Source organism: Melanerpes formicivorus, unplaced genomic scaffold, assembly GCF_026170545.1.
Source record: "Melanerpes formicivorus ecotype bairdi unplaced genomic scaffold, bMelFor1.0.p_v2 SCAF_5, whole genome shotgun sequence".
NCBI classification, from domain to species: Eukaryota; Metazoa; Chordata; class Aves; order Piciformes; family Picidae; genus Melanerpes; species Melanerpes formicivorus.
Genome location: NW_027142357.1, coordinates 25,222,627 through 25,250,012, shown reverse-complemented (window position 1 = coordinate 25,250,012; position 27,386 = coordinate 25,222,627). Strand labels below are relative to the sequence as shown.

General features: G+C 51.7%; 1 protein-coding gene across 2 annotated transcripts; it reads left to right on the top strand.

Annotated features, from left to right (window-relative positions):
- The first annotated feature begins 79 nt into the window (after window positions 1–79).
- Window positions 80–26,128, top strand: TTLL4 (tubulin tyrosine ligase like 4). 2 transcript variants are annotated; one of them, XM_068138864.1, is made up of 19 exons: window positions 80–166; window positions 6,518–7,879; window positions 8,559–8,668; window positions 9,089–9,152; window positions 10,754–10,878; window positions 11,258–11,368; window positions 12,311–12,387; window positions 13,908–14,102; window positions 14,185–14,267; window positions 15,278–15,406; window positions 16,021–16,143; window positions 17,648–17,746; window positions 18,292–18,426; window positions 19,159–19,299; window positions 20,967–21,069; window positions 21,910–22,120; window positions 24,267–24,337; window positions 24,900–24,982; window positions 25,789–26,128. In XM_068138864.1, the coding sequence occupies exons 2-19, from the start codon at window positions 6,579–6,581 to the stop codon at window positions 25,928–25,930; spliced, it is 3,303 nt and encodes a 1,100-aa protein (XP_067994965.1). In that variant the 5' UTR covers window positions 80–166; window positions 6,518–6,578; the 3' UTR covers window positions 25,931–26,128. The 2 variants fall into 2 exon arrangements, with proteins under 2 accessions (XP_067994965.1, XP_067994966.1); XM_068138865.1 differs by lacking the exon at window positions 80–166 and having other exon boundaries at window positions 6,476–7,879.
- The last annotated feature ends 1,258 nt before the right edge of the window (window positions 26,129–27,386 follow it).

Sequence of the window (27,386 nt, the reverse complement as noted above, 5' to 3'; positions counted from 1 at the left end):
TGCCAGGCTGCCTGCCCGCCAGGCTGCTAGGGGGCGCGGCGCGGCAGGCGCGGTGGCTGCCGGGAGGGGTGGTCACGTGGCAGAGGCACCGCGGATCCCTATGGTAACGGCTGGCAGTGCGGCGGCGGCGCGGTTAGTGGCGGGGCCTAGGGACTCTGGGCAGGCGGTGAGTACCAGAGTGGGGAGCCGCGAGTACTTCCTAGCTCATAGGGAGTACGTGACATCCCCCCCCAGGTGTCACCCCTGGGATCCTCTCGGGCGTGCGGTCCTTGCCTCACCCCCTGACACTCCGCCTCTCCGGGCCCCCGGCTCTTCCTGCCCCAGCGCCGTACCCCTAGCACCTACCTGCCATGTGCCTGGGCCCCGAGGAGACACCCTGTCACCTCCAGACCGCCCGTAGCCTGACCCTGCGTCCCCTTGGGGTGCGCCAGACCGGGCCCCGTGCGGCTGAGCAGGCGCCACGGGGATGCTCTGCGGCGAAAAGTGCTGAGATCGGCGTCCAGTCAAGCCCATCGGCCCTGGGGCAAGACAGCCTCGTTGGGGCTTTGACCTCAAACACATTTTCCTGAAGAAATGAGAACCAGCATGTATTCCCCAAGCGTGTGCTGGGGGGGAGTGCTGGGCTTGACTGGACCCAGGCAGGGTGCTGGGACAGCCAGGCTGTTAATCCTTCCACCTGGATCTTGGCTGCTCTGCTGTTGTGAAAATGAGCCAATGGGTCTGAGTAGCAGAGCTGCAGAACAGTTGAGACAAGCCTGGAGTGTTTCTTGAATGCCTTCAGGATTGTAACTGGGAATGAGTGGCATAGGACTGGGGAAGCCTCGTAGGCCTGTGCCAGCCTGTTGTGTGCCTGACTGGGCTGCACAGATCTCATGAGTGGCAGAGCTCAGCCCCACAGTTCCACATCAAGCCCCTTCCTACCTGGCTCTATGATGTGGCTTCTCTTTGTTATTGCTGTGGTTTTCTCCCTGAATGGGTTTGTAACATCTAGCAGCCCCTAGGCAGTTTGGGGGAATTCATAGTGAGTTTTTTTATTTTTTAACTCTTAGCAGGTTTACCCAGCAGGTAGTGGTATTTGTCTGTCCTTACCTTGCTGTCTTGCTGCAGTCCTTAAGTTTTGTATTAGGCAAACTTTGTCGATGACAAATTGGGCTCTTTGGTCATGTGTGGAGCCCTTCTCAGCATAGCAGGGATTGCACTGTGAGGAGGACACTGACACAGCTAAATGCCACTGGCCCCAGATAATGGTGCCTGCATGAAGATGTCATTTCACCCATGTAGGTCAGGGGCTTTGGCTGCTGTACTGGCTGGGCTGTTTGCCATTTCTTGGCATTTCCTAAGTTCATTCCATGTAGCAGGTCTGGAAGTATTCGGCAGCTTATTCCCAACTTGAATCTGTTTCTTCTCCACTCCCAGGCTCTGAGGGACTGCTGTATGGATTGAGGTAATTGCAATGCTTCCATAAGAATCTTTTCCACTCTAGTCGAGACATGGAAGCATCCTTATCACATACAGAATGGCATGCTCTTGGGAGCTTTTCCATCCAGGTGTGTTTCAGAGCAAAGTATCAAGAAAAGAGATGAACAAAGAATTGATGTGTTTTGAGCTAATTGGGTAGTTAGTGTCTCCTTGCTACATGTTGATACTTTATACATGTTCCCCTCACCCTGAGTCTTCCCCCGTTGTTTTGTTCCTCTGCCAAAGGCTGAGAGCATGGCCAGGCTGCCTAAAGCCAGCAATACTAAAACTGAGCTGTGCTGACTGCCTGTGAATTTCTGCACTGGTGGCCGAGCTCTCACAGTTCTCACTGCATAATTCTGTACTTTTTCTCCCATTGTGAAGCTCACTTGAGAATGCTATCCCTTCCACTCACTGTCTGCCTGGGTCTGCAGGAAGGTGCTTTAGACCTCCTCACTGAAAAGCTATAAGGCACCCTATGCTTTAGCTGGTTGCTTTTAACTAAGACTTGTTTTCCTGCTCTAGTTTACACTGTGAGACAACAGTTCTGTAGCCCAAATGATGGGAAGGTATGAATTGGGGATGGAAGCGAGGGCAGGGACTTCCCAGCTTCACTGCCAGGGAAATAAAAAGCTGTGTGGTCCACTGTTGCTGTGCAGCAAGGTCCCCTTTGGTGGCCTGGGAACTCTGTCAGGGTAGAAAAGTCGGTATCTTTTGATAGCAATGAGGATTCATTGCTCTGGATCTTTCGTGCTTTGGTGTGGCTCCCACGCTCTCTGGTCACAGCCAGGTCAGCCTGCCTATGGCAAGCACTGAGCCAGCCCTTTATTTAGATGTCTCCTGTGTGCTCTCTGCCCAGCAAAGCTGCAACCCCAATTTTCTGCCTGACCGTGCTGGAGTCCCTCACCTCATCTGACACTGCACTCCGATGCCCTGAGAGCAGTGAGGGAGTCCCCTGTGATATCAAATGAATAAGCATTGTCCCCCACTCAGCCCACCTCTATGTGCAGGGAGCACTTTGCCGCAGCACAGAGCAAGGCAGTGGCTGGATTCCAGTTCTCCTGGGGCTTGGTCTGGTGCCCTGCTCCCCATAACATTTGCCTTCTTCCCTCCCTGCCAGCACAGGAATGGGACTGTGCATCAGAGCTTTGCTTAGTTAAAGGATTGTTTTGGGCAGCCATGTCCTTCTCATGCCTCCTCTGTTCAGCCTGGAGTTCAGCAGTGCCGCTGTTGAATTGAAGTGGCTGGCCCCAGCACAAATGCTGGGCACAAGGGTAATCCTGGGACGCAGGTGGAATGTGCTGACTTATCCCCATGGCAAGTGCTTTCTCACTGGTATTGTTTTTTGACTTAAGTGGCCAAGCAAAAACTCGAGTGTGTTGATTAGAAGAGAAATTGGTCATCATCCTGTGCCTCTGGTTTTGCACCCGAAACGTGGCTCTGCAGGACAGTACTGGAGCTGAGAGAGCAGCAGTGCTTAACAGCTTGGCATAGCAGCACACCAGGCTGTTGATCCCTGCGCTGTTGGCATTTCTGTGGTGGCTGAGCCGTCTCTGAGCCATCTCTGAGCCATCTTGTCCTCATGTCCTGCAGTGGCCAGCAGGGCTCTCTGCTCTTCAGCTTGAACTTGTGGGCAGCCTTGGATGTCTCGGTGCGTAACTACACTTGAGGCCACTGATTATTCTGGGTAGTTTGTGCGTAAGCACAGGAGTTTGTACTTAGCTGCCAGGTGTAAGCCCAGCTTAGGCACTCCTGGTCAGTTGGTTTCAGATCAGCGTGCTTGAACTTGTTGAACTCTTTTTATTTTTTGTTGAAGGGATACAAACCCTTGTTTTGAAATGTCTGTTGGTTAAAAAACCTGGTCATTTGGCCTTGTTGTTAACTTGCTTGTTCAGGGTTTAATCAAAAGCCCCCGAGCTGCAGGTGAGGAACTTGGTGTGAGCTCAGGTGTTATTTGGAAGAAGATGTTACCCATTCTAACTGTAAAGTCAAATTGTACCCTGCAGTGGCGTAGAAGACCACAAGTCACAGTCGCCTGACTGACTTTGGGCTGTGTGAGGCTGACAGCATGTTATCAGGTCAGCTAGCAGCTTTGCAAGCTCTTGTTATTTTAGGAGTGTCACCACAGTAGTGTTTAAAATAACCTCCCCAGCCAAACGTGACAGAAGGGTGCTGGGGGCTCTCATGGTCTCCTCCTTTTCTGTTAGAAATGACTCCGTGAGGAGCTGCCGGTAGAGCAGCACAAGCCACAGGGAGGCTCAAGCTGGAAGGAGAGACTTCCACTGATGCTCATTTGGGTGTGTGGTGGCCTCTGCACACCTGTGATGGTGACATTTGTAAAGGTTGTGGCAGGGCTGCAGCTGAGGTCACGAAGCCTGTGAGCTGGCTGTGCGATGATAAAAGGTGCTGGTGCATTAATTGTGAATGGGTGCAGCTGTACGGTCACTCCAGCTGGGACAACTTTGCCCTCTATATTGTGTATCAATATGTCCAAGCCCAAATCTGTTAATTGCTAGTAATTATGTTTGGGTCCAGCCAGTTCACCCTGGACTTCTCCTAGCTCGTGTTTCTACAATAAAATTTCCAAGTGTGGTTTTATTGCTGTTGTGAGCAGCAGAATAGACTTCTAGGGTTTTTTTGCTTTAAGGTTGGGTAGCAAGAACTAGGGAGTGCATCAAGCTGTGACCTTCCTCTTCCCCAAAACTCTGACCAAATTAAACATAAAGGGGAAATTTGTCTGACTGATAACCAGCAGGGATTTACCTTGGGGAAGGTGATTTGGTTTGTGCCCGGAGCCGTGGGAACATGAAAACTGCTGTCCTGCTGTGCCCACAGCCCAGCGTGTGAAGGTCCCTCTATCTCCACTGCCTCTGTGCATTGAGCAGATGCTTTGCCAAACTGTCCTTGCAGTGAGGACAGGAGTCTGTTTGCGGGCAGATATTGGAGGTGGCTGTGCTAGCACGGTGGAAGTGAGACAGGAGTGTGGAGAGGGGGAAGGACAGGCAGCATAAGCTGGTGCTGCCAGTCTGTATGCATCCTGATTGTGACTGTTTGAGGCTGTCCAGGTGAAAGCAAACTGAGGCCTGTATTTTTCTCTATTCCCATAGCACTGATCTGCCCTGACACATTATTCCTTTTACCCTTCCTGCCTCTGTCTCTGAGCTGCTGTGTCTTCACAGGGAGACCATGGTAGTTACTAACTGTTGGCCAGCACAGTCCTTGCCTGAAAGCAGCTTCTTCTGTAGCTGCTACTTCCACTGCACCACTGCACCCCTGCGCTGTGCTGGCCCAGCCACTTCTGCAGTTCTGTGGCAAAATTGTTCCAGAGAGGTTCTGAGTGTGTTCTCTTTCTTCTGCTGCAGGGCTGGGGTCCAGTCCTGGCCGAGCCAGGCTGTGGCAGCTAAGGCTGTTCAATGGCCCAACCTCCACCCTGGCAGGCACAGCTGCCAGCAGCACCCTTGTGCCTGTGCTGGTCACATCTGTGCCACTGTTGTCGTTTGCCCCAGAGCAGGGTCACACAGGCCTTCTGCTGGCATACTCTTAGCCTGTGTCTAAGCTGAGTGTAGGATTCGTGTCCCTTGTTACAACTTCATTAGGCCAAATCACTTTTTATAGCAGGGTGATCCACTGATAGTTGTAAAGCCGGGTGGAGATGAGGCACAGGTGGCTTTCACTGCAGGCTGGGTTTGCAAGGTCATTAACAGCTAGGTGAGAGTGTAGGCCATGACTGAGCTGGCAGTGCCCATGGTATTTCTGCAGTGCCAGCCTCCTCTAGGCAGTGACACTGGGGACATTTCCCTTTACCTCCTTGTATTTTTATGTTGTTTTTTTCACCTACCTTCGCTGGTGTGCTAGGGACACTTTGTGGTTCAAGCATGCTTGTGACCTGGGCACATCTAGGGGAGTGGCATGTGGAAGCCAACTTTCACTTGCTTGTTTACTGGGGGAAACTTGAGCTGGGCAGGTGATGGCTTCTGAGCCACAGGCTTTGTGCCCTGTGTTAATCGTCGTGAATGTCACAACACGGCTGGGTGTGCTCCTGGGCACGGATCAGATGGCACTTGGGTAGTGGCTCAGTTGTGTACGGCCTGTGGGATTCCCTTCCTCAGAGCTTAGCTTCTCTGCACTGCAGCTCACAGAGAGATGCTACTGCTCCTCACAGCTCATTGGAACTGTACAAGCACTAATGAGCAGTGCAACCATGGGTATGGAGCAAACCTGACCCTTTCCACGCTTCCTTGCAAAGCTTGGCAGGGCAGCAGCTCTCCTTGAGGTTTGTATAGCTCCTATGGGTGTGGGGCACTCCCACCTCACACAGCCTCCGGTTGGCATGCTGCTGACCTAGCGTGCAGTGGAGCTAGGGGCCTGGTTCACAAACTGAGAAGGTCTGTCAGGTGTTGGTCTTTGCAGCATATAGGTCTGTCTGACTGAGCCCTGTGGTGGGTAAGGTGCTGCAGAGAAATCCTGGGGGTTTCTAGCTGCACTTAAACAGCTGGACCCAAGGGTCGATTTTCAGGTGAGAAAGGAGAGTGTATTGCAGGAAAACTCAGAAGGTGATGGTTGATGTTCTGCTTACCTTTTATTTTTTTGAGACATGCAAGCTTGTGAGAGCTGGCAGGTGGCAGAGCAAGCCTCCCAGCCTGCTTGGGATACAAATTCCGGTCATGGCTGTATCCAGGACCCCTCCCTGCATGTGTTAAAGCAAAACATGGCTTGTTTTCTCTTTCCCTTATCTGGGGCTGCTGTGCTGGGGCTGCTGCCCTGTAGCCCTGGCTCGCAGCCAGGCATCCCTGTACATTTGCAGGGTACAAGCTTTCCTGCAGGTGGCACTTTTCTCAGCACCCTCTCTAAGTTGTCCTTTGCATTCCTTAGTTTCCTGTGAGATGCCAGCTCTTCCTTTGACTTGATCCCAGGAGGCTCCTGGAGAGCTCAGCAGATGGAGATGTGTTATTCTATCCTGCAGGGAAAGCACCTCACCCTACTTCTCTCCTAGGGCACTGGGCAGGGTGCTTTGCTCTACCAAAGTAATAGCACCTTTCATGCTGTTGTCTTGTTTCAGGCCAACAAAGATGCTGCTGTGCATGACTGATGTGCTCATGCCTCATGTGCTGTGACTCCACATGGCCTCTGCAGGAGCAGAGTATGCTAACCTGGGCCCCAAACAGGAAACTACCATCAGGCTCGAGTCAGGTACCCTTGCAGCAGGGAGAACTTGGCCACACAGGGCCCAGCACCTTGCTCAGCAGCAGGCAAAACCTATCTGGAATTTACAGAGGAAGTATGTGAGTGCTTTCCAGGATTGTAGCCTGCTGCCCTCAGGGATCCCTCTGCAGCAATCCTTCTTCGCGTGCCCACCGTCGCTATGCCACACACCCTCTGGTAAAGACGCTCTCCTGAGCCTGCAGTTGGTACAGCCCTGTTTGGACCTGGGCAGGAGTGCTCTACTCTACCAACGCTTCTGTCTTGTACCCAAGCCCTACAGGTTTCCTTTCCCAAGCCCTCCAGACACTGTCTCTGCCACGGGAAGGCTGATGTCTTCCTTGCTGATGGAGCCCTGCCTGCTGACTCCACTGGTGGAGGAGCACTCTGGGCCTCGGGTCAAAGGCTCTGCCCTCAGCTCAGATCAGCAGGCATCTAGCCCCTACAGACCAGTGCTCAATACCAATCCCTTCCTACGGCCAAGCAGTGCTAAAGTGCCTTTGCTGCAGTCACTGGAGATAAAGAAGGTGAGAAACACCCACAGCTTTCCTGCTGCCTTATGGCCTCACTGCAGGGAAGGTGGAGACAGCTCCCCTGGCAGCCTGGTCAGCGGAGCAGTGGAAAGCAGCAACTTTGTGTTGGAGCAAACTGCAGTCCCCTCTTCTGCCCTGGTGCCCAGCAGGAAGGACCAGTGCTCTCAGGAGGTTGCTGAGAGGAAAATGCACAGGGTGAGAGAAAAGGAGACAGAGCTCAGCTTCACAGAGGCTGCACGTCAGCCAGCTGGACAGACTGCCACACACAGCAGCTTTGGACACAAAGTTGAAAGATCTGGCCTTAGGAATGTGGGCAGCCTGTGCAAATCAAACAGCAGGTGGGGGCAGCACATCCTAGCACAGCTTACCCCAAAAGAAACCATTGCTCCTCTGGATTCAGAGCTGGGTAGCCATCGCCTGAATGGTGACCTGAGCCTTCCAGGCACGGACGGTGCCGCTGTGGGCGCCGAGCGTGTCCGCGCCCATCCCTCGGCCTCGCACGCTGCCGAGCCTGACCGCAGCACCCGCTGTTGGCAGCCGAGCACGCTGAGCCTGCACAGCGGGGACCAGGTGGCAAGATCAGAGCCTCCATACCTTGCTGCCATCTCTGAAGTGACAACCCAGATGTCCACCATCCAACTGGAGAAAGAGGAGAAACAGGCCCAGGCTGTGCTCCTGAGAAAGCTCAAGTAAGTAGAGCCAGGAGGAGGAGGGAAGGCTGCAGCAGGCTGGACTGGGCTGGCTGTTGCGTCTGTGTGCGATGGCAGAGGATGTGCTGTGGGGTGTGTTTTATGGTGGCCATAAGTATAACCACAGGCTGCATCCCTTAGCAAAGCCCATCTGTGGCATCTGGTCTGGCAGGAACCTTCCTGCCACCCCCAGCTTGACACAGCTGCTTGGGGTGGCTCTGAGCCCTTCTGCTTTCTTCTTCAACCACAGCATGGACTTTCTGTGTGGCACTTCTTGCTTGCTCCCCCTGCAGTTGTGGGGCCCTGCCTGCTGTGGCAGGCTCTGCACATATGTTGGGTGAAGCCTGCTGTTGAGCCAGGTTCGGCAAGACTTTCCTGGGCAGAGACATGGGTTCCTAAGGGAGTGCACAGCTGATGCAGCATGGGGAGGGTGCATGGATATGGAGCTCCTGCTCTCCTGCTTCTGAAAGAGGGTGTTCTTGTGCCTCTTTCTGGCTACTCTCAAGGTGCCCTGGGGCCTCTGCATGTTGCTAGCTTAGGATAAGTGCTTGTACATCAGAACTGGGGAGACAGTGCTGTCATTCCCCTGCCCATGTTATCTAATGCTGCCCCAGTGCTCTTCTGGGTCTTTTGGCCCTGGAAAGCTTTTGACCCTCCTCCTAATGTAATTTTGTCCTAGTGTCACTGGTGAGCAATCACTGCTGGAGCCAAGCCATCCCCAGGATGAAGCAGAGGAAGAACTTCCTGATGGCCTGGATGGGAGCTGCAGTCAGGAGGAGGATGAGGACAGTGAGTGTTGGTTCCCTGGGGTGGGTTGTGCTCCATGCCTTGAGATGGAGAGTAGGAGGGCTGTTTGGGAGCTGGAGCTGAGCACAGTTGCCCTCCTGTCTTACATTCATACTGTCATTTTAGGATGGCTGAATTCAAAAGCAATGTAGCTGCAAAGAAGAACTGTATAGGGAACAGGCTAGGGCTCACCACTGTCCTGCTCCAAAACTTACCCATGTTTTCTCAGTGCAAGGCTGTCAGCTCCACTCCCTGCCCTGCTTTTTATGCCACCAACTGGTAGGCAAAACCTAAGGTCCAAAGATTTGGGGCAGCTGGGAAGGGTCTGTCCTCCACGGTATTCTTCTGTTTTGTCTTCCCTTTCTAACTCCATGTGCATTCACTCCCTGTGGAGACAAAACCTAAGTCTGTCCCCTCCTGCAGGTGACTCAGATGCTTCCTCTGTCACTGGTGCATCATCTCATGGCTCTGTGGCTCTTGTGTCCAGGTGAGTAGCTGTAAATAGTGCATTGAAATTGACATCCTTTGTCCAAACTTGTCTGTCTTTGGCCTCCCTCATCACAGAGGAGAGCTGTAGCATATGGGGGAATAGAGTGAAGGTAGCAGCAGGCTTCCCATCTAGAGTGAGCTTCCTTGCCACTCTGTACACCAAAGCTACTGACAGCAGCCTGCAAAGTGCTGAGGGTGCATCCATCACTGCAAAACAGGGGCCTTAATTCTGCTGCCAGTTACTGGGTTAACTTTACTGTATTAAACTGTGCTCTTGCAGTGTCATTGCCTTGCAGGTGAAGCAAAGTGGAGGCCTCCTGGTCCAGAGATTGCAAAAGATCCATGAGGTTTTGTGTCTCAGCATTGCATCCTAGAAACAAGTCCCCAGGCCTGGGTTTTTCTTTAGCTTTTGGAAAGGCTTCTCAGTGGAGCGTTGATCAGCCTGCAGTCATCTGAGCCCTGCCTCTGTGACTTCTGGCAGACCTTTGTGGGACCTGTTCTTAGCTATGCTGCCTCTTGCACTAGGGCTGTCCTAGGCTTTGCTGCCTGCCCAGGAGGGCAGGAGGTGAGGAAGGCTTTCTACGCACAACACTTGAACCTCAGGGTGTTGCAGGGCTCTGGGTGTGAAAGTCCTGCAGAGGTGACATAAATTGGACCAGCAGCTGTTTATGGCAGGAAGTGCCTGATTGTCCTCTGGGGGCAGGTGGAGGGAAGCAGTGCTTGAGCCAAATGCCTGCTGTGACTGTGAGGGAGGGATATTGGCCACTTCTCTGTGTGGGCTGCGCACTGGGCTGGCCTTGAAGCCTTTGCAGCTGTCTCCTGCCTTCAGTCTGTGAGCAAACCCAGTTTTATGCCAGGGAACATTAATCAATACAATTTATTGTCAAGTAACAAACCTTAAATTACCAATTCTAGTATTGGGCAGGGGGGGAAGCATATACAGGGACTTGGGAAAACACCTCTTATTCCCTTGTTGTGGTCTCCAATCCCCTTGCTGCCAGCTATACTCAGTCCCTTCATCAAGGCAAGGGATGGTCTGGGAGTTTGAGATCAGTGTATTGTGGTTCTTTTTCTTTTCCTGCTCTTTGTTCCTCAGTGGATTGCTCTGGTGTTGTTTCTTCCACTGACTGCACTGGCTGATATTTCAATATAGATGTGCATTTTAAACTCTACTTTTAGCATCATCACAACCTTAGCAGATAGGCTATGAATTCTACCCTTCCTCACTGTAGTAAGAAGGTGGACATGCAGTTGGTAAAACTCCAGCCCTCTTCCTGGCAGCACATCAAACCCAAGAGGGTTACAACAGCTAGATCACATATGCATATGCAACCTCCACCCCTTGTTCCCGTGGACTAAGTCCTGGGGTTTGTTACGAAACAGACTGAACCCCTCGCCCTTGCAACACACAACCCCCACAGAAGTTATGCCACGTGGCATGTGCATTCAGTGCAAGCTCACCCCCTTGTTGCTTCAGACAGGGTCATTGACCTTAGCCCACTGCAGTGGTGCATGTTCCTGATACCAGGATCAAGGCTCCTTCTGGCTTTCCCCTTTGTCCTGGTGCTACTTCTCAATTTCAGCTGCTTCATCTCCTAGGAACTGCATCAAGTGCCTGGCCCAGCCCACTGAAGATCAGGAGAAAGTGCTCAAACCAGCTCTTGTCTGCAGTTTATTCCCTAATGTGCCTCCAACCATCTACTTCAGTACTTGGGATGAGAGAGGTGAGCCAGGGTCTGTTGCCATGGCAGGGTGAGAGTGCCCAGCCAGTTGTTAGCAGGAGGAGGTGCCAGCACACATGTGGGAGCTGGTTGGCAGTACCTTCTCTACATTTTTCTGATGATGACATCTGCCACTGCTGTGAGGCCCAAAGGTCTTGGGGTAAAATGAGGTCTGCTCCCACAGCCTGTAGCATGAGTCAGGCTGCCACCAAATGTTCCAGCATCCTGCATCTCCCCTAGCCATGGAGTCTTCTACAAAGGAGCCTCCTCGACAGGCCTGGTACCCATGCAGCACACCATAAGAATTCCCCTGGGTGCCGCTGTACAAAATGTGGGGCATTGTGTTTGTTTTCCTTCTGTCTTTATCTTTTTGCCTTCCTAGTGGAAAAGTTGCCTTGGGAGCAGAGGAAGCTGCTGCGATGGAAAATGTGCACCGTCACGCCGAACATAGTGAAGCAAATCGTCAGCAGGTCCCACTTCAGAGTCAGCAAAAGTAAGTTGTGGGAAGCTGGCAGTACTGGACACATCATGTCCTCCCTTGCCTTTAGCCCATAGCCAGGAGAAGGCAGACTGCCAGAAAGCAGCAGAGCAGGAGCAACACAGGCTTGTCAATGCAGGATGCTGGATTCACGTTTCTGCCTGTCTGACCCACAATATCTGAGCTCTGTGAGTCCTAGCAGGGCCCAATTTCCCTCTTGCCTTGTTCCTGGCATGGACCACAGGGACTTACTCCTGGGCTCTTAGCAGTTGAGGCAGTGCGTGGGGTAGAGCTTTGCTTTGTCTTGCTTGAGCTGTGCCTCTAGATGGTGCTGGCACTCATCTGGTGGCACTCCAGCAGTGCTGCTCCCTGTCCCCACGGGCTGAGAAAGCATCCATCCTCTCTAACCATAGTCAGAGAGTTTTCAGGATTAGGATCTTGTTGCTGAAGAGGTGTGTAGGAGAAGGCTGAGGAAGCACTGAGCATCTGCAGCTGTGACCTGTACTCTTGAGTGTGGTCTCCCAGCAGTACTTACAGGGCTCCTGTGCATATCAAGAGACCTCTCTTCAGACCATTTTTAGACTATAATGGGACATGCTGGCCAGAGCAACACCTAGGAAGTCTTGCAATCTTACATGTCCATCTGCTGGTCAGCCACCTGCTTCATTCACCTGCTGTAAAGCAGGGAAGTCAGGGTGCTGGGGTATTAAAGCTATCCCCTTGACCCTGTGTCTGCCCAGATGCCTGCAAGGATATGAACCATATGGTTAACTGAATCCCACTCACAGCCCAGAGTTTGGCAGTTTCACTGTACATTGTAGGAGTACTTCCTGTGCTTTGCTGTACAGCATTGCTGGTATGCTTCTGCTAGCCCCAAGACCTGGGGTGCTGGTGTCTTGAGAGGGCATTGTGGGTGACAGGGTACTTGGTCATGGACTTTTTCTGGTCTTCCTGCAGAAAGCAATGACTGGCTGGGTTGCTGGGGCCACCACATGAAATCTCCAAGCTTCAGAGCCATCAGGGAGCATCAGAAGGTAGGTGATGTTTTGGGCTGACTTCCTTCATGTGCATGGAGAGCGTGTTGGGAGCAGTTTGGGTGTCCCTCTCTTCAGGACCAGGTGTTTGCTATGCAGGCTGTCCCTGCAGCATCCCTTCCAGAGTGTGGCAGCTGGCATTCCTGTACTGGGAGATGAACCCAAGAGACAGGTACAGCTGGGTGAGCATCCCCACTGTAAGGGTGGTTTCATACAAGCTGAAGCTGTAGCTAATTCTGCCCCTGTACTCAGCACTGGTTAGGCCACACCTTGAGTACTGTGTCCAGTTCTGGGCCCCTCAGTTTAGGAAAGATGTTGACTTGCTGGAGCATATCCAGAGAAGGGCACCAAAGCTGGGGAGGGGTTTGGAGCACAAGCCCTATGAGAAGAGGCTGAGGGAGCTGGGGTTGCTTAGCCTGGAGAAGAGGAGGCTCAGGGGAGAACTTATTGCTGTCTACAACTACCTGAAGGGAGGTTGTAGGCAGGTGGGGGTTGGTCTCTTCTCTCAGGCAATCAGCACCAGAATAAGAGGACACAGTCTGAAGCTGTGCCAGGGGAGGTTTAGGCTGGATGTTAGGAAGAAGTTCTTCCCAGAAAGAGTGATTGGCCGTTGGAATGTGCTGCCCAGGGAGGTGGTGGAGTCACCATCACTGGAGGTGTTTAGGAAGAGACTGGATGGAGTGCTTGGTGCCATGGTTTAGTTGATCAGATGGTGTTTGGTAATAGGTTGGACTTGATGATCTTGAAGGTCATTTCCAACCTGGTCTGGTCTATTCTATTCTATTCTATTCTATTCTATTCTATTCTATTCTATTCTATTCTATTCTATTCTATTCTATTCTATTCTATGCTGTGTTCACTTGTGAGTTTGTCTAAATTCAGTCATTGTTGCTCAAAGCAGGCCTTCCTCTGGCAGAACTGAATGGTAGGGCTGGTGTCCTTTCTGCCAGCACAGCTAGAAGGGATGTACCTTACCTGGGTTATAAGAGGAACAGAAGTGGCCTGTGGCATGGGGAACATGTGAGGGACCAGTAGTTTGGTATCTATCATGCTGAAATTTGCTCTGGAGAGCTGTGATGCTTCAAACTGGTTGGTCTTGAGGTAGCATTCAGATTTGAAAGCCAGCAGCCTCCAGCCCTGTTCCTGTCCTGCTGCAGGGTCTTTCTATCCCCTGGACAGATACTGACATACAGTTTAGAAGTAAGCGAAAAACCACTGAGGTGGAGAGCACTGCCAGAAGAAGCTCAGAGGCTGGGGGTTAGTGTCCTGCAGCTGCTCAGACATCAGAAGGGATGAGGTGGCAGCTGCTGGCTTTGTAGCGGATGTAGGTCACTCATGCTAGCGTTTGTCCATGCAGAGCTTCAGGAGCAGGTCGATCCTGTCTTGGTGCAATCTGAGAGGGGAGCAAAGAGCATTACCCTGCTCTGTGTTCAGAAAGGCTGTATCCTCCTTCCAGGGAGCAGCAAGAGTTGGGTGGGGTGGTGGGAAGTAGATCTCATAGTACCTGGGTTCCTTTGCAGCTAAACCACTTCCCTGGTTCGTTTCAAATCGGGAGAAAGGACCGTCTGTGGCGCAACCTGTTGAAGATGCAAGCTCGCTGTGGGAAGAAGGAGTTTAACTTCTTTCCTCAGTCCTTCATCCTGCCCCAGGACATCAAATTACTCAGGAAAGTGTGGGAGGAAGGAGCTAGCCGCCAGAAATGGATTGTAAAACCAGTAAGCACAAAGTAGAGCTCAATCCTCTGCCCCGCTGTAGCCGCAGGGAGAAGATCTGATACTTCTTGTTTGCGTTTTGCAGCCAGCATCAGCAAGAGGCATTGGTATCCAGGTTATCCACAAATGGAGCCAGCTCCCCAAAAGGAGACCATTGCTGGTACAGAGGTGAGTGAAGGCAAGCAAAGCTGACACACAACCTGGACTCTCCGGTCAGCTCTGGGCCGCTGCGTGGCAGAGAAGTACCTGATTTGCATCTGGAAACTTCTCAACTACCTGGGTGTAATGGTGCTGCTGAAATCTGGTTCTGTCAGCTGCAGCTGAAGTGCTGCTGTCTCTTTGTGGGTTTTTGAGATCTTGGGTGCAAACTGGTTCCACAAGCTTTCTGGAGCTTCTGTTGGCAGGTGATCAGCTTCAGCTCTGCTGTGATCCTGCTCCCACTGCTTTGTACTCTGAGATTTGTCATCTTTGGATGCAAGAAAACCTTATCTACTGCCCACAAGCACAGTGGGAAGAGAACTCCCAGGGAAGAGATCTGTTCTTATCCAAGTTAGAATTGGTCAGTAAGAGCCTCTGTGTATGTGGATGTTATTTCAAGAAAATGCTTTGATCAACAGAATTTTCAGAATCTGCTTCCCCATTGCAAAATAAAGGAATAGCTCATCTTGGTTTGAAGCTGCTTTCTGGGAAGGAAAATTGTCTGGTGTTTGGCAGACAGGGAACTGCTGTGTTGGCTTGTCTATCCTTCCTGCCTGCTTCTCGTGCAAGTACACTTCCCTTTGGAAAATGGTGAACTTCTGGGGTGAATAATCAAATGAAAATTGCCAACTGTTTCTGCTCACCAAACCATCTGTGGCCCACTGCATGTCTTAGCTGTTCCTGAATATTGTGATCAGTGTTGTGGGTGTGGAAAAGCTACTGTGCCTTAGAGCTGGGGAAAATCTCATCAAAATGGAGCTGAACAGAAGGGAATACTGCTGGTGTGCTGCAGGGGCTCCCCATGCATAGGACAGCTTTTTCCTCTCTCATTTTGACTGTGATGCACTTAACTTGGAAATGCTGTACAAAAGGTCTTCTGCATTGACCTCTACTTTTCCCAAGGCTTCTGAGGCAGGGGCTAGAGTCATTCCTGCATGTGGAAATCATAACCCTTTCCTGGTGCTCACTTCCCTCTGCAGGTACCTGCACAAACCCTACCTCATTGGCGGGAAGAAGTTCGACCTGAGGATCTACGTTTATGTCACTTGCTACGATCCCCTTAGGGTCTACCTGTTCAAGGATGGATTGGTTCGCTTTGCTAGCTGCAAGTAGGTTGTGGGGAGAGCCATGCTGGGTGCTGAGGCAGGTGTGGCTGTGATACCCACCTTGGGGGGCAGGGCAGGATGGAGGTATTCTTTAGACAGTGATGTTTAAAGCTGTAGAAGCAATTTGGAAACACATGGGGTCACTGCGGGTGGCAGTGTGGAAAGGGAATTTAAGCAGATGTATCGTTCATCTTTCTTTCCTAAGGCAAGATCAGCTCAGTGTAAAGCAGTTCTTGAAATATGCTGGCTGCTTTGTACTGCCTAAGAGCTGGCATTCCAGAAACTCAGATGTTTCTTTCAGATTTGACTATTTTGCCTTGGGCTTGCTGCATTTTTGTCAGTGGTTTTGCTCACTGATACTCCAGTCTTAAGGACGTGCTATGAGGGTGGGATTGCATCCCACTGCCCCAAGGCAGCATGCTCTGTATCTCATGCTTTGTCCCATCAGCTCTGGGAGAGTAGGGACAGAGAGCTCCAGGCAGCTTGGGAAAAGGAAGCAGCAGTGCTGCTGGGTGGCCAAGAGTGGCCTGAGGCAGGACAGAATTTCTGTCTGCCCTAGGGGCCTGGGGGCACCCAGTTCAAGCTCAGACTGTTTGTGGTCCTATTGCCTCCTCCAGGTACTCCTCCTCGATGAAGAGCCTCAACAACAAATTTGTGCACTTGACCAACTACAGTGTGAACAAGAAGAACACAGAGTACAAGTCCAACCCAGATGAGACTGCTTGTCAGGGACATAAATGGTAGGTACTGCTTTTAGGGCACAGGACAACTTTTTCTATTCCCTGTTAAGTAAGCCTGTTTTCAGAATTCTTAACCAAAACTTGAATGTGCTTCCTGTATACTCTGCTCCCGCTTGGGGAAATGGGAGGGGCAGGGGGATTTTAGCATGGGTTAGTGTCAGTGGAATTTGGATGGTCTCCCTGGCTGTGACTCATCCTGTCGGCTGCTTCTTGGGCTGTGGCTGCTGTTCCTTGTTTCCAGCACTGCTCTCATCTGTACTCACCCTTGCCCTGTTGTGGGGGTGATGGGATGTGGCTAAAGCAGAATCTGATTGTTTGCTGGTAGAACTTGAATGGGTAATTGTGGTGCTTAAGTTGGCTAGATGGGGGCTCCTGCCCATCTCATTCCCAACTACCTGTGGAGGCAGAGGAAGGGACAGTCCTGGTGCAAAGCTGATGATTTGTATGTTACTCAGGGTGAGCAGGAGCAGCAGTGCCACTTCCAGGCGTTTGGGAGGAGAGCTGCAGTCTTGCAGAGTTCCTGTTCCCTGCTCTCCCATGGATGGTCTGATCCAGGGGCCCAGGCACTTGTCTCTGATTCCACAGTGTTATTTGAACTTTTTTAAAAATAGTGCAGGGTAGAGTTCCCAATTCATGGGCCTGGGCAGGGTTAGGTCACTTCAAAGGCTGGTGCAGAAAGTGGTTTGCTGTGGTAGGATTACTTTCTCAGACCTGGACCTGCTGCACGGTGGTTGGTTCCTCCACTGGGACTTTGAGTGGGGTCTGCTGTCCCCCAGCACTTTAAATCCCATGGGGGTGGGATTGTGTGGGGTTTTGGTATTGTCATGCAAGTCAAAGCTGGCTGCTCCCACGCTAAAGATGAGGGTGGCTGTAATCCACTCCATCTTGTATGCAGGAAGCGTGACCTTTGAATTCCTGGCTTATAGCCACAGGGTCTCACTTGAGCAGTATCTGAGCATCCTTGGCTCAGTGTCAGGGTAGCTTGCAGTGCTTGGTATGGGGTAGGAAACTCGTATAAAAGCAGAGATGCTTCCCCTACCATCTTGTTTTCTGCTTCTGGAAAAAAAAAATTCTCCACCCCCAAATCTTCAGTGAAATGGCTCAAGCTGAAAAATTCATGGGGGTCTTGTTGGATTCCTGCTGAGCTGTTTTGCAGTGCTGTGGGGGAAGGCCTGCAGGAAGAGGAGGTTTGCTGAGGACACAGAATAGGAGGGGAGGGAAGATCTGGTCCTGATTTACCTTGCTCATGTGCTAATTTGGGACCTAATACTCCAGGGCCGGGACAAGTCTGTGATAGATTTATGTTTCTAGGAGTTTGGGCCTGCAAGACCAGAGAGGTCAGGGTGGGGAGGGCAACAGTCAGGAGGTGAGGGGTTTGAGGATAGCAGGAGGATGATTGTGCCAGGGAGGAGCTTTGTCAAGGCTCCCTGCTGCTGCTTTCACTTCACTAGGAGGGCTGGGCAGCAAGGGGCTATAGAGCTACCTCCTTTGCTTTCTTTTCCAGGGCACTCAAAGCTCTCTGGAGTTACCTGACCCAGAAGGGAGTTAATAGTGAGGTCATCTGGGAGAAGATTAAGGACATTGTTGTCAAAACCATCATTGCGTAAGTCCTGACACCCATTACTCTGTGCATGACTGTGGAGTGCACCCTGACCCTCTGGCTCTCTGGTGCCCTCTAAGCACAGTCCTTTTCCTTTTAATCTAAATGCTGCCACCACTGTTGGCTGCATTATTTCTCTCTGGGTCCTTCCCTTTGTCTTGTAACTTACACTCATGCTGCAGTTGCTGCAGTGGGTAAACAGACCTTCTGTTTCCTGGGTCTGCCTGCTGTGCCAGGGTGGGAGGTCCATGGGGGTGCCATGTATTCAACACTCTGCCCAGCTTGCCACCTGGCAAGTTGGCAAGAAAGGTCCCCTGGTGCAGGATGGATCTTGTGTTTAGAAGTTGATCCTGCCCAACAGAGCAGGGATGCTCAGGATTCAGTGCTGGATCCATACGCAGTGCAGCAGCAGCTTGCGGGCCTGCGTCGGTCTCAGCCCACCTGCTCCCACGGCACGTGGCTGTGAAAATACTCAGAGCTGGCACTGCAAGCAGCCACAGCTCTGCTCTCTGACTGTGGGAAACAAGCCCTCTCCCATTGGCTTGCAGATCTGAGCCCTACGTGAACAGCCTGGTGAAGATGTACGTGCGGCGGCCGTATTGTTGCCATGAGCTCTTTGGGTTTGATATCATGCTAGATGAAAACCTCAAGCCATGGATCTTAGAGGTCAACATTTCCCCAAGGTAAAGCAGACTCTGAGCCACAGCAGTGTGAATAATAGCTTTTCTTATACCACAAAGTGAATCTGGCTTGTGGTGTCCCCTATACTTTGTGCTGAAAGACTGTGGGCTTTGAAGCCTCCCTCTCCAGATTGCAGGAATCAAAGTCCTCCCTGTCTGTGAAAGCAACATCCATCTGCAGCTCAGAAAGCTTTGCTGAGCATGCTCCACCTAGAGCCAGGGAAGAGTGTGTTAAAAAAGGAAGGCCAAGGAGGGATGCGTCACGTAGGGAACGGGTGATGGCAGAGATTTCTGCTTTGTGTGGGCAGAAGTGATCAGCAGCTCTGATCAGCAGCTCTGCTGCCTGGTGCACTGTTCCTTGCTTGCTGATGGCATCTGGCTGTGTGGTGTCAGCTGCGCAGGCAGAGCCGAGAGCTGCAGCCTGCCTGTGCACGGCCTCCTGCCTGCAGAGTGGATGGGCATAGGCTGAATACAGAGCTGTGGTCTCATACAGCTCTTTGGGGATGGGTTTGCTGGTTTTCAGCAAGAAATGAAGCGTGTCTGGTGGGGACTTGCCTTCTAAGAGCTGTTGTCAGGATTTTTCTCTCAATGTCTCATGGCTGTCTGCAGTGAGATAAGGGACAGGCTGCATTTTGTATCCCAGTTAGTATTAACCCAGGGAGTGATCTCAGGACTGGGAGTTTCAGAACCTTTGTTCTAGCACTCTAGTACTGTTGTGATGCTTTCTCCCCACAGCCTCCACTCCAACTCTCCACTGGATGTGAGCATCAAAGGCCAGATGATTCGAGACCTCCTCAACCTTGCCGGCTTTGTTCTGCCCAGCACAGACAGTGTGGCCTCAAGGCCACAAGTCACAAAAAGTGACTCTACCTGCAGGTCAGCTTCCTCTTCTGTCAGAGAGAAAGGCTTTTCCCTTGGACGATTTCATCTGGGGGTTGCTTACTGGTCCTTCAGCTATAGGTCTGAGAGACTTGCATCGTTGCTGGGTATCTAGTTCCTGTGGTTTGCTCAAAGTAGAACTTCTTCTCTCTCCATCTTACCCCTGCCAGAATTAACATGATGCTGAGCCACGCTGCCTTTCTGTTTACTTTGAAGAGTGGCTCACTTTGTTTGGGCTGGATCCACTTACCCTCTACCCCAGGGTGGACATGCTGCTGCCTTGAGCAAGAGGAACATCTATTACGTTGCAGAGGCTGGAGTCATCTGTTCCTTAGGCAGGGCTACAGATGTCAGAGGCTGTAGACCTGTGGGTAGGGGTATGCACAGTCTTACCTTGCAGCTAAGGTGACTGTTTCTTGCATAAGACTAATTCCTGGATGTGTGTCTACCCAGACCCCTGCTCCTTCTGTGTTTCACCACAGCTTGGGCTTATACTAGTTTCAAACCTGATGATACAGAGGAGTAAACCAGTCCTGTTCCCTGCAGCAGAGCGACTGTTGGCTGTATGTTGCTGAAGAAGCAGCTTACTGGATTCAGCACCGGCACACTGTGATGAATGGGCTTGCCAAAAGATAGGACTCTTGCCCTCTGCCTGCCCTGTGCCTTCTGCAAAGGGAGAAGTCTGGAGTGTGGGCCTGTTCCAGACAGGGAACACTGGCCAGCGTGCCTGTAGTGCTTTGATCACTGGCTCGTTTGCAGCTTGCGACAGAGGTGCTGAAGGGCAGGTGTCCGCAGAGGGACACGCAGGGGATTAAGCAGATCCTTAGCATGGTTCACATAATGCATTACCAGAGTTTCTATATCCAGGGGCAAGCTTGCTTAATCATATCTTCTGCCCTGAGAAGGAAATGAAGGGTTTTTTTTTGTGTATAGGCATAATTCCAGTAGATCTCTGAGCTCCTTGCAGAACAGCCTCGAGCCTCTGCTCTCCCTAATTACTCTTGCAGAAAAAATTAGCTGTGTTGATATAAGGGTTGGATAAGTATCTTCCACATTGGCATCCCCAAATGGTTCAGATGGGTGCTTATAATGGTTTAGATGGTTGCTGGTCAGACTGTGTAAAAGGCATGGGTTTCCCCTGACATGTGTAGCTGGAGCTGAATTTGAGTCCTGAGAACTCTTGGATGGAAGTTTTTGATCTAAGAGTTCTCTCTTTCCTTGCACAGTACCAGTACCTAGTCCTTGTATACTCTGTGGTTACAGTTAGGAAGTTGCACTCCAAGCAGCATGTAAACATGAGATCCCACCAGACTTCAAGTGCTGTGAATTTTGTCATGGTGTGTCTCTGGCTCTCTTGCATCCTATATGGGTGTGAGGTGATGGTTCACCTTTTGGATGAACCATTGCCTTCTCCTTACTGAGGAGCTGGCAGGACTTTCTCAGTTCACCTGCCCGTATCTTTCCCGAGTCCTATGCTGATGCATGAGGCTGTGGATGCATCACTGATCTTGGAATTGGTGAAATCCTTGGAGAAAGCATTCTCTCCTCCATGGCATCTTCCTGGGGGTGTCACTACTCTCACAGAAGCTGCTGGGAGCAGCTCTGCCATGACAGACTTTGTCTTCTTTGCTTAAATGCTCCACTCTCTCTTGTTGTGTCCTCAGTCTGGGTGGTGCTTTGAAGGAGAAGCCGAAGGCAGCATCTGAGCATTTCTTAGCAGAGAAGATGAAGAAGGCCTATTACTTGATGCAGAAGATACCTGACCAGGTATTTCCTCTGATATTTGTGTTGTCCTGCCAAGCCACTGTCCCAACCAGTCCCACATCCCTTGACCCTCTTGGGATTGTACCCTTCTGTGGGGACAGACAGATAATGGGGAGCACTTGGGCTCTGGTGGGTAATCACACATCTGATCATAAATAAATTGGGTCTGCTTAAGCTACTGCTGCATTGGCTCATCTTTACATTAAAATAAATACATGCCTAGGGGCACATTACCCACTAGTGCCCAAACAGGGTCTGAGCACTGCTTGTTCCTCCTTGTGTCTCTCTGCAGCTCTCACCACCTTTGCCTGCTGACCCCGTTCGGGTTAGCAGGGGACAAGAGGACAGAGTCTGAAGCTGCACAGGGGAAAGTTTAGGCTTGATCTTAGAAGTTCTTCACAGAAAGAGTGATTGCCTTCTGGAATCGGCTGCCCAGGGAGGCAGTGGGGTCAACATCCCTGGAGGTGTTTAGGAAAGGACTGGATGAGGCACTTAGTGCCATGGTCTAGTTGATCAGTTAGGGTTGGGTGATTGGTTGGACTTGATGATCTCGGAGGTCTCTTCCAACCTGGTTGATTCTGTGACTCTGGGATGCTTGCCTCGTGTGCCACTGGGCAGTGTCAGCAAGAGAGGTTGGGCTGCAGAACTGGGGATCTCCTCAGCTGTGTACATGTTAAAGCCACCACTGAACCTAGTTTTCTTTATTTTCTGTGTGGTCTGTGTCCCAGATATCTCAAACACATGGCGACCTCTGAGAGGGTTTGAGGAGTGGGGAGGTGGGAAGGGGAACGGGCAAACCATGGTTCAGTTCTCCCTGACCCAGGAGGTTGCTCTCATCTGCAGGATTTTTATTCTTCTGTCTTGGACATCCTGACCCCAGATGATGTTCGCACCCTGGTGGAGACGGAGGATGAGTATTCCCGGCGCGGGCAGTTTGAGCGAGTGTTCCCCACCCACATCTCCATGCGCTACCTGCGCTTCTTTGAGCAGCCTCGTTACTTCAACATCCTGGTGACCCAGTGGGAACTCAAATACTACTTGAATAAACACAAAGGTAACTGCCATCTGAGAGCCTGGCACAGTCACCTGAGTCTGGCAGGCTGCCTGCTTGTTCATGGGAAAATTCTGAGCTACGCGTGTTTAGGGCGAGCTGCCTGCCTGCACACTAGCCCTGGGAAGCGTGTTACCATTCAGACTGCTTCAGATACCAGAAAAAGCTTATTCTGAGATGGTCAGAGCTGCTCACTACTCTGGTGCTTACAGCAGCACCAGCATTTCAAAGCATCCTGGGACTGAAACAAGCTGGGATTCTGCCTTCAGCCTGTAGCTCTGGCCTTTTACTGCATTGCCCTCTTGAGGGAGAAGCACCTGGAGTAACTGCACTTTGCTCTGTACAGGTGATCTGTGAAGTGAAGGAAAAACCTGACCTATTACCTGGTCTCCTGCTGCTTTTTTGAAACCACTATTATGCACATACAGAGGAGTTTTTCTTAAACCCTAGAAATCTAGCTATCATTTCCACCTTTCCAGGGCACAGTGCTGTGTTAATGAGGCATACCTGGGCTGGGCCATTTCCTTCTCACCCAGGGCTGTCTCTATCAGGGCAGCAGTAGAGGCTATTTAGAAGAGAGAACCAGTGAGGGGTTAGAGAAAAGAAAGAGACCATGACTGAGGTCACCATCTAGCATCTGATCTAGCTGGAGAGGCTTCTGTAGGATCTGGCCCTCCCCTGAGGTGACCATGTGTATGCTCCTAGCCTGGCTGTCATGCAGAGGGAAAAACAAACAAACCAACCTCGTCTCTTTTCACTGGTGTCAAAGCAAATATCAAAGCGGTCAGTAACAGTCCTTCACAGGGAGACAGTAACTTCATAGCCCTCTCCAGCTGCAGTGTCAGCTTGTGTCATCTTTTGCCTCGCTAATACCTTAGCTGGATGCTTTCCTGCCAGCTAGGAGAAAGATCTTGTCATCATCTGCACTGAAGTGGTGCCCTGAACTTTGCCACTCCAGCTGGGGTCATGGTTCAGCACTTCAGCTTCCCCCAAGCAGCCCAGTGAGCTGCTCTGCTCCACCCCCTCATTTCTATTCCCAACCTCCTGCCAGCCTCTTTCCATTCATGTGTGTTCCATGCAGCCCTTTCTTCTCACTGGCCAGCATGGTCTGGGGCAGAGGTGCTGAGCTGGCCTGCTCCTCTCAGCCTCTAGCACCTAGGTGTTTGTTTGTTTGTTTATTCCAAGGTCCTGGGGTTTGCTGAAAGGTCACTGAGGGGCAGAATTCGGACAGCAAGGATTCCTCCTATAGCCAGGGCTGGTATCGTATAGCAGACCACAGTAACCCCAACAGGACAGCATCAAGTTCCTGGCTATTGCTGTGCTGGTTCTTAAATCTCAGTGCATCTTAGCTTGTACTGTGGCATTTAGGCTCTTAAAAAGGAGTTAACAGGAAGGGAGCAGGTCTGGATTTCTCAGTATTTCTAGGTTAGCAGGGAGCTTGGCTGTGGCTGACACAGCTAGCAGGAGGCCTTGGAGTAAGGGAAGCCTGCTCAGTGCAGCTGGACGTGTGGTTCTGCTTAAGTGTTCAACTTGTCCTCTGGAGCAGCACGTCTTGTGTCACAGCACTGGTGAGCTTGGTCCATGCCAGGATGGGGAGCAGGTGTCAGCCCACATTGTACTCTGGATGGATCTATGCAGGGAGGAGGTGGTGCACTGGGACACTGCAGCTGATTGGTGCCACACAAGGAGGAAGCTGCCCTCCTCTGAAAAAGGGGCCAGTGGCAGCAAAGCTGCTCTACATTAGCATTATAGGAACTTTCTCTGGTGCAGCCCAAAATCAGGTGCTGCTGGTGGCAGGCACTGGCCTCAGGGGAACGGCCAGTCCGGTCTAATTTGGCAAATCCCATGTTGTCCCAGTTTCCCTGCTTAACTGAGGCTGCTGCATGGTGTGTGTGGCTCCCTGGGAGGAAGGCAGGCGCTGCAGCAGCCCACGTGCTGGCACTGGCTGGTGTTTTTGTACAAAGGGTGAACGCCCTTGGTTTACCCTGTGTTTGCAGGGCCTGGGCACATGTTCAAGTAGTTACTGCATGACACGGACAGCGCACGCAGCTCGCTCCGTCAAGCATATTGATGTGCCCCAAGCTGGGAAGGCTTGACTCCCTGCAGACAGAGTTGTTCATTCTTGCTTGTCGTTTCTGTTACTTCCCAGGTTTGGAGCTGCTGAAGAATTGGTGTATCAAAGGGTACCACACTGGAGCAGGGACGGATTTGGCCAGGACGGTGCGTTATGGCTGTGGGTAAACTAGGAAGAGGTGATGGTTTGCCTGGGCAGAGCATGTGCTTGTCCTGCTTCCTGTGGCTTCTGCCCTATCTGTTTGCCATTTCCTCTCTGATAAAGCCTCCTGGAGTCTGGAAAAATCCCTGCTTCTCTCCCTCCCACCAACATGAATTCCACCCAGTATATCAGATCTGCAAGTATTTTGTATTTGGACATCACTGGGTGCACTGGGCCCAGCCCTGCATATTTGGCACAGGGCCTGCCCTTTATTCCCCTCTGTCAGGGAGCCATCTCTGTCTGTTGCTCCTGTGCCATAAGGGGAGGCCGATACAGTGAGAGAAACCCACTCTTCTGACCTCAAGATGCTTTGTTCCCACTTGCAGCAGAGGGACTCATTAGCGGAAAGCAGAGACTGCTCTGTTTGCTATTCTGGGAACAGTCTGGTGGCAGTGATGATGCACAGCAGAGTGAGGCAGTTCAAACTGAAGCACACTAGGGCAGCAGGCTTGAGGGATTTTTGCCACGACTTAAATAGCCATTTGGTTGTCTTTTCTTCTCTTGCAGTGGTCGTTGCCAAAGTCTTTTTTGCTCCAGAAGAGCAGCATTCAATCAAATGGCTTCAGCAAACTGGAACTGGGCAAACTGGGGTGAGTTTGCACTTGCTGTGACACACGTGATGTTCACAATGTGGCTTTAGGACTGGGAGAGTATTGGCAGTAGGGAAAGCAGCTTTGTTTAAGTGAAGAGGAGCAGGTTGGCTTACAGGTTCTGAAGCCAGCCTCCACTCTCTAGAGGGCCAACTGGTGGGGCTGGCAAGATGTCTGCATGACTGGACATGTCTTCTTGGCACTGTATGCCCAGTTTGGATGGGACTGAAGCCCAAAACAATCAGACTGGGTGATGTTTGGAGTTGTCATGGTAAAGACATGCTGACAAGATGGTCCCCAGAGGGGCCTACACTAGTTCTGTGGGTTCTGATGTAGCCAGCAGTGAGCAGAGGCTCTAAGCTGCAGTGTGTGGCTGGGGAAACAGCAAGGGGTCCAGGTCTGCTGCATTCTGCCAGCTTCTCTGAGCAAAGCTGGGCTGCACAATGGATGCTGCTGGCCCTGACAGCAGAGAGATGGAGGACTGGGGTTCTTCTGGGTGAGCTGAAGTGGAGGACAGGCACACCCCTGGTCTCTGGTGTTAAGGAAAAGGTTATCCATGCTTCTGAGCCTGTGCCAGGCTAGTGCTGGGTTTACATGCAGGCAGAGAGATCAAGCTGTGACCCTAAAGTTCTGCCACTCTCTTGGGTGTCTCTTGGGGTGAGTGATGCTGCCTGGGATGAGAAACTGAGTAGATGAGCCTGGCAGCCCTGCCTCTGAGTCTGTATAATGATACTACAGATGAATGTTGCACCTTTTGATCCCTTCTTATTGCCCCTAAGTGGCACAGTGTCTCCTTTCCCCTGCAGCACACTCCTTCCTTCAGCTGGTGAGGACCTCACGAGATGCCCGGAGCCCAGCCCTGCTCCGAGCTTACCTCTCAATAAGTACACTGGTGGAGAAAACCAGAAACCTACTGGCTGCCTCTTGGACACCACCCTGGTGATGTGATCAGACAGCCACTGTCCCTCCCAGGGACACCTCAGCCTACCTCAAAGGAAGAGACAGGAGCTGACTCTGGAGAGCAAGGACTGTGGGAGCCTCTTGTGCTGCACACTCTCTTGGGCTGTTTATAGGGAAGGATGTTTTACTGGGCAGAGGAGAGCTGTGTGACTTAAATTTCTAAAACAAATGGCAAAGCCTGGGTTAGTGGGGTTTGGCCTTTATCCAAGACTGTTCCTAAAGTCTGATGTGGTGATGGTTTCTTTGCTGTGTGGGAGCTGACAAAGTCAGGCTGGCCTTCCTGTCCCTGACCAAGCATGGGCTGAGCTGTTGCTCGCCTGTGTCTCCATGTGCTTACCCTGAGCCACTGGGAGTCAAGTCTGCTCCTGTGCTGCAGCCTGGCCCATAGAGAAAAGTCTCCAGTCATCACCCTCCTTCTTTGGAAGAAGCTTGGGACTTTCAGCTGAACTGTTTTATCCTGTCTTTATGCCTGTGCCAGCAGCCTGTCCTCCTTCAGCTTTGGGGCCTGGTGGAAACCTTGGGCTTGCACACTGCTGCTTAGAGAAACCATAGGTTCCAGCACAGCTCTGCTTTATCATTGGGACAGTAGGGCTGCGAGGGAGGGAGCTGTCAGCTTTCCCAGGTGCCCTGCAGCATGCCTGTGTGGACTTGCAAGCTGATTATCTCCTCATGGGTTTTGCTCTCTATTTTCTCATAGTTTCTTAAGGATTTCTATTAAAGTCTAATGCTCAGCTGCTCTCCTTGCCTACATGTATCTGCCTCTCTTTCCCTGGCCTGTTTGGGTCTGTGGGCCTGCTCAGCTTTCCTCATGCTTTGCTGGGCTCTGCTACAGGATCCATTTCTGCCACACCCTGCCATTTCCCTGTCCTTCCCAGGCCCTTCTGCATGGAAAAGCAGCTCCCTGCAAAGGTGCTGGGGTCCGTGTTGTGTTGAGGGCTGCCCTGCACATCATTGACCAAGGAAGGCAGAACAGCCATGCTCTGCCTTGCAGCAGGGGAAGTAAAGATTGGATCCCCTGAGCTATCCTTTGCTAGGCTTGGGTTTTGTCCCCCCAGCCTGGCAGGGGGATGTGTGGGTGGGGAATGTTTGAGCCCCATGTATGGGCCCTTTGCCTTGTAGGAACTTCCCCTCTCCTTGCAGCCCCCTGCTGCTGCCCAGAGCTGGGCCCTGTTTCTCTGGTCTCCTTGGTGACAATCTCATCGCTCCTTGGCTTCTCTCCAGCACCTGAAAATAGCCACTGAAAGTGGAGATGCCTGCTCCCTTCTCTGCTGCCAGCACCCAGGGGTGGGCAGGCTGGAGATAGGCTCAGCACCCCTGCACTGCTGCAGGGCCAAGGCCACCCAAGACCAACTGAGGTAGCTACTGTGTGCCCTTATGTCACCCAGGTCCTGCTGGCCTGTCCCCAGCACCAAGCCCTCATCTCTCCCTCCCTGCCTTGGGCTAG

Excerpts from the sequence above, each read along its gene's own strand:
- TTLL4 (XM_068138864.1), top strand. The coding sequence starts at position 6,579 with ATGGCCTCTGCAGGAGCAGAGTATGCTAACCTGGGCCCCAAACAGGAA. Across the intron at positions 7,880-8,558 it reads GTGCTCCTGAGAAAGCTCAA|TGTCACTGGTGAGCAATCAC; the intron begins GTAAGTAGAGCC and ends ATTTTGTCCTAG. Across the intron at positions 16,144-17,647 it reads GCTTGTCAGGGACATAAATG|GGCACTCAAAGCTCTCTGGA; the intron begins GTAGGTACTGCT and ends TTTCTTTTCCAG.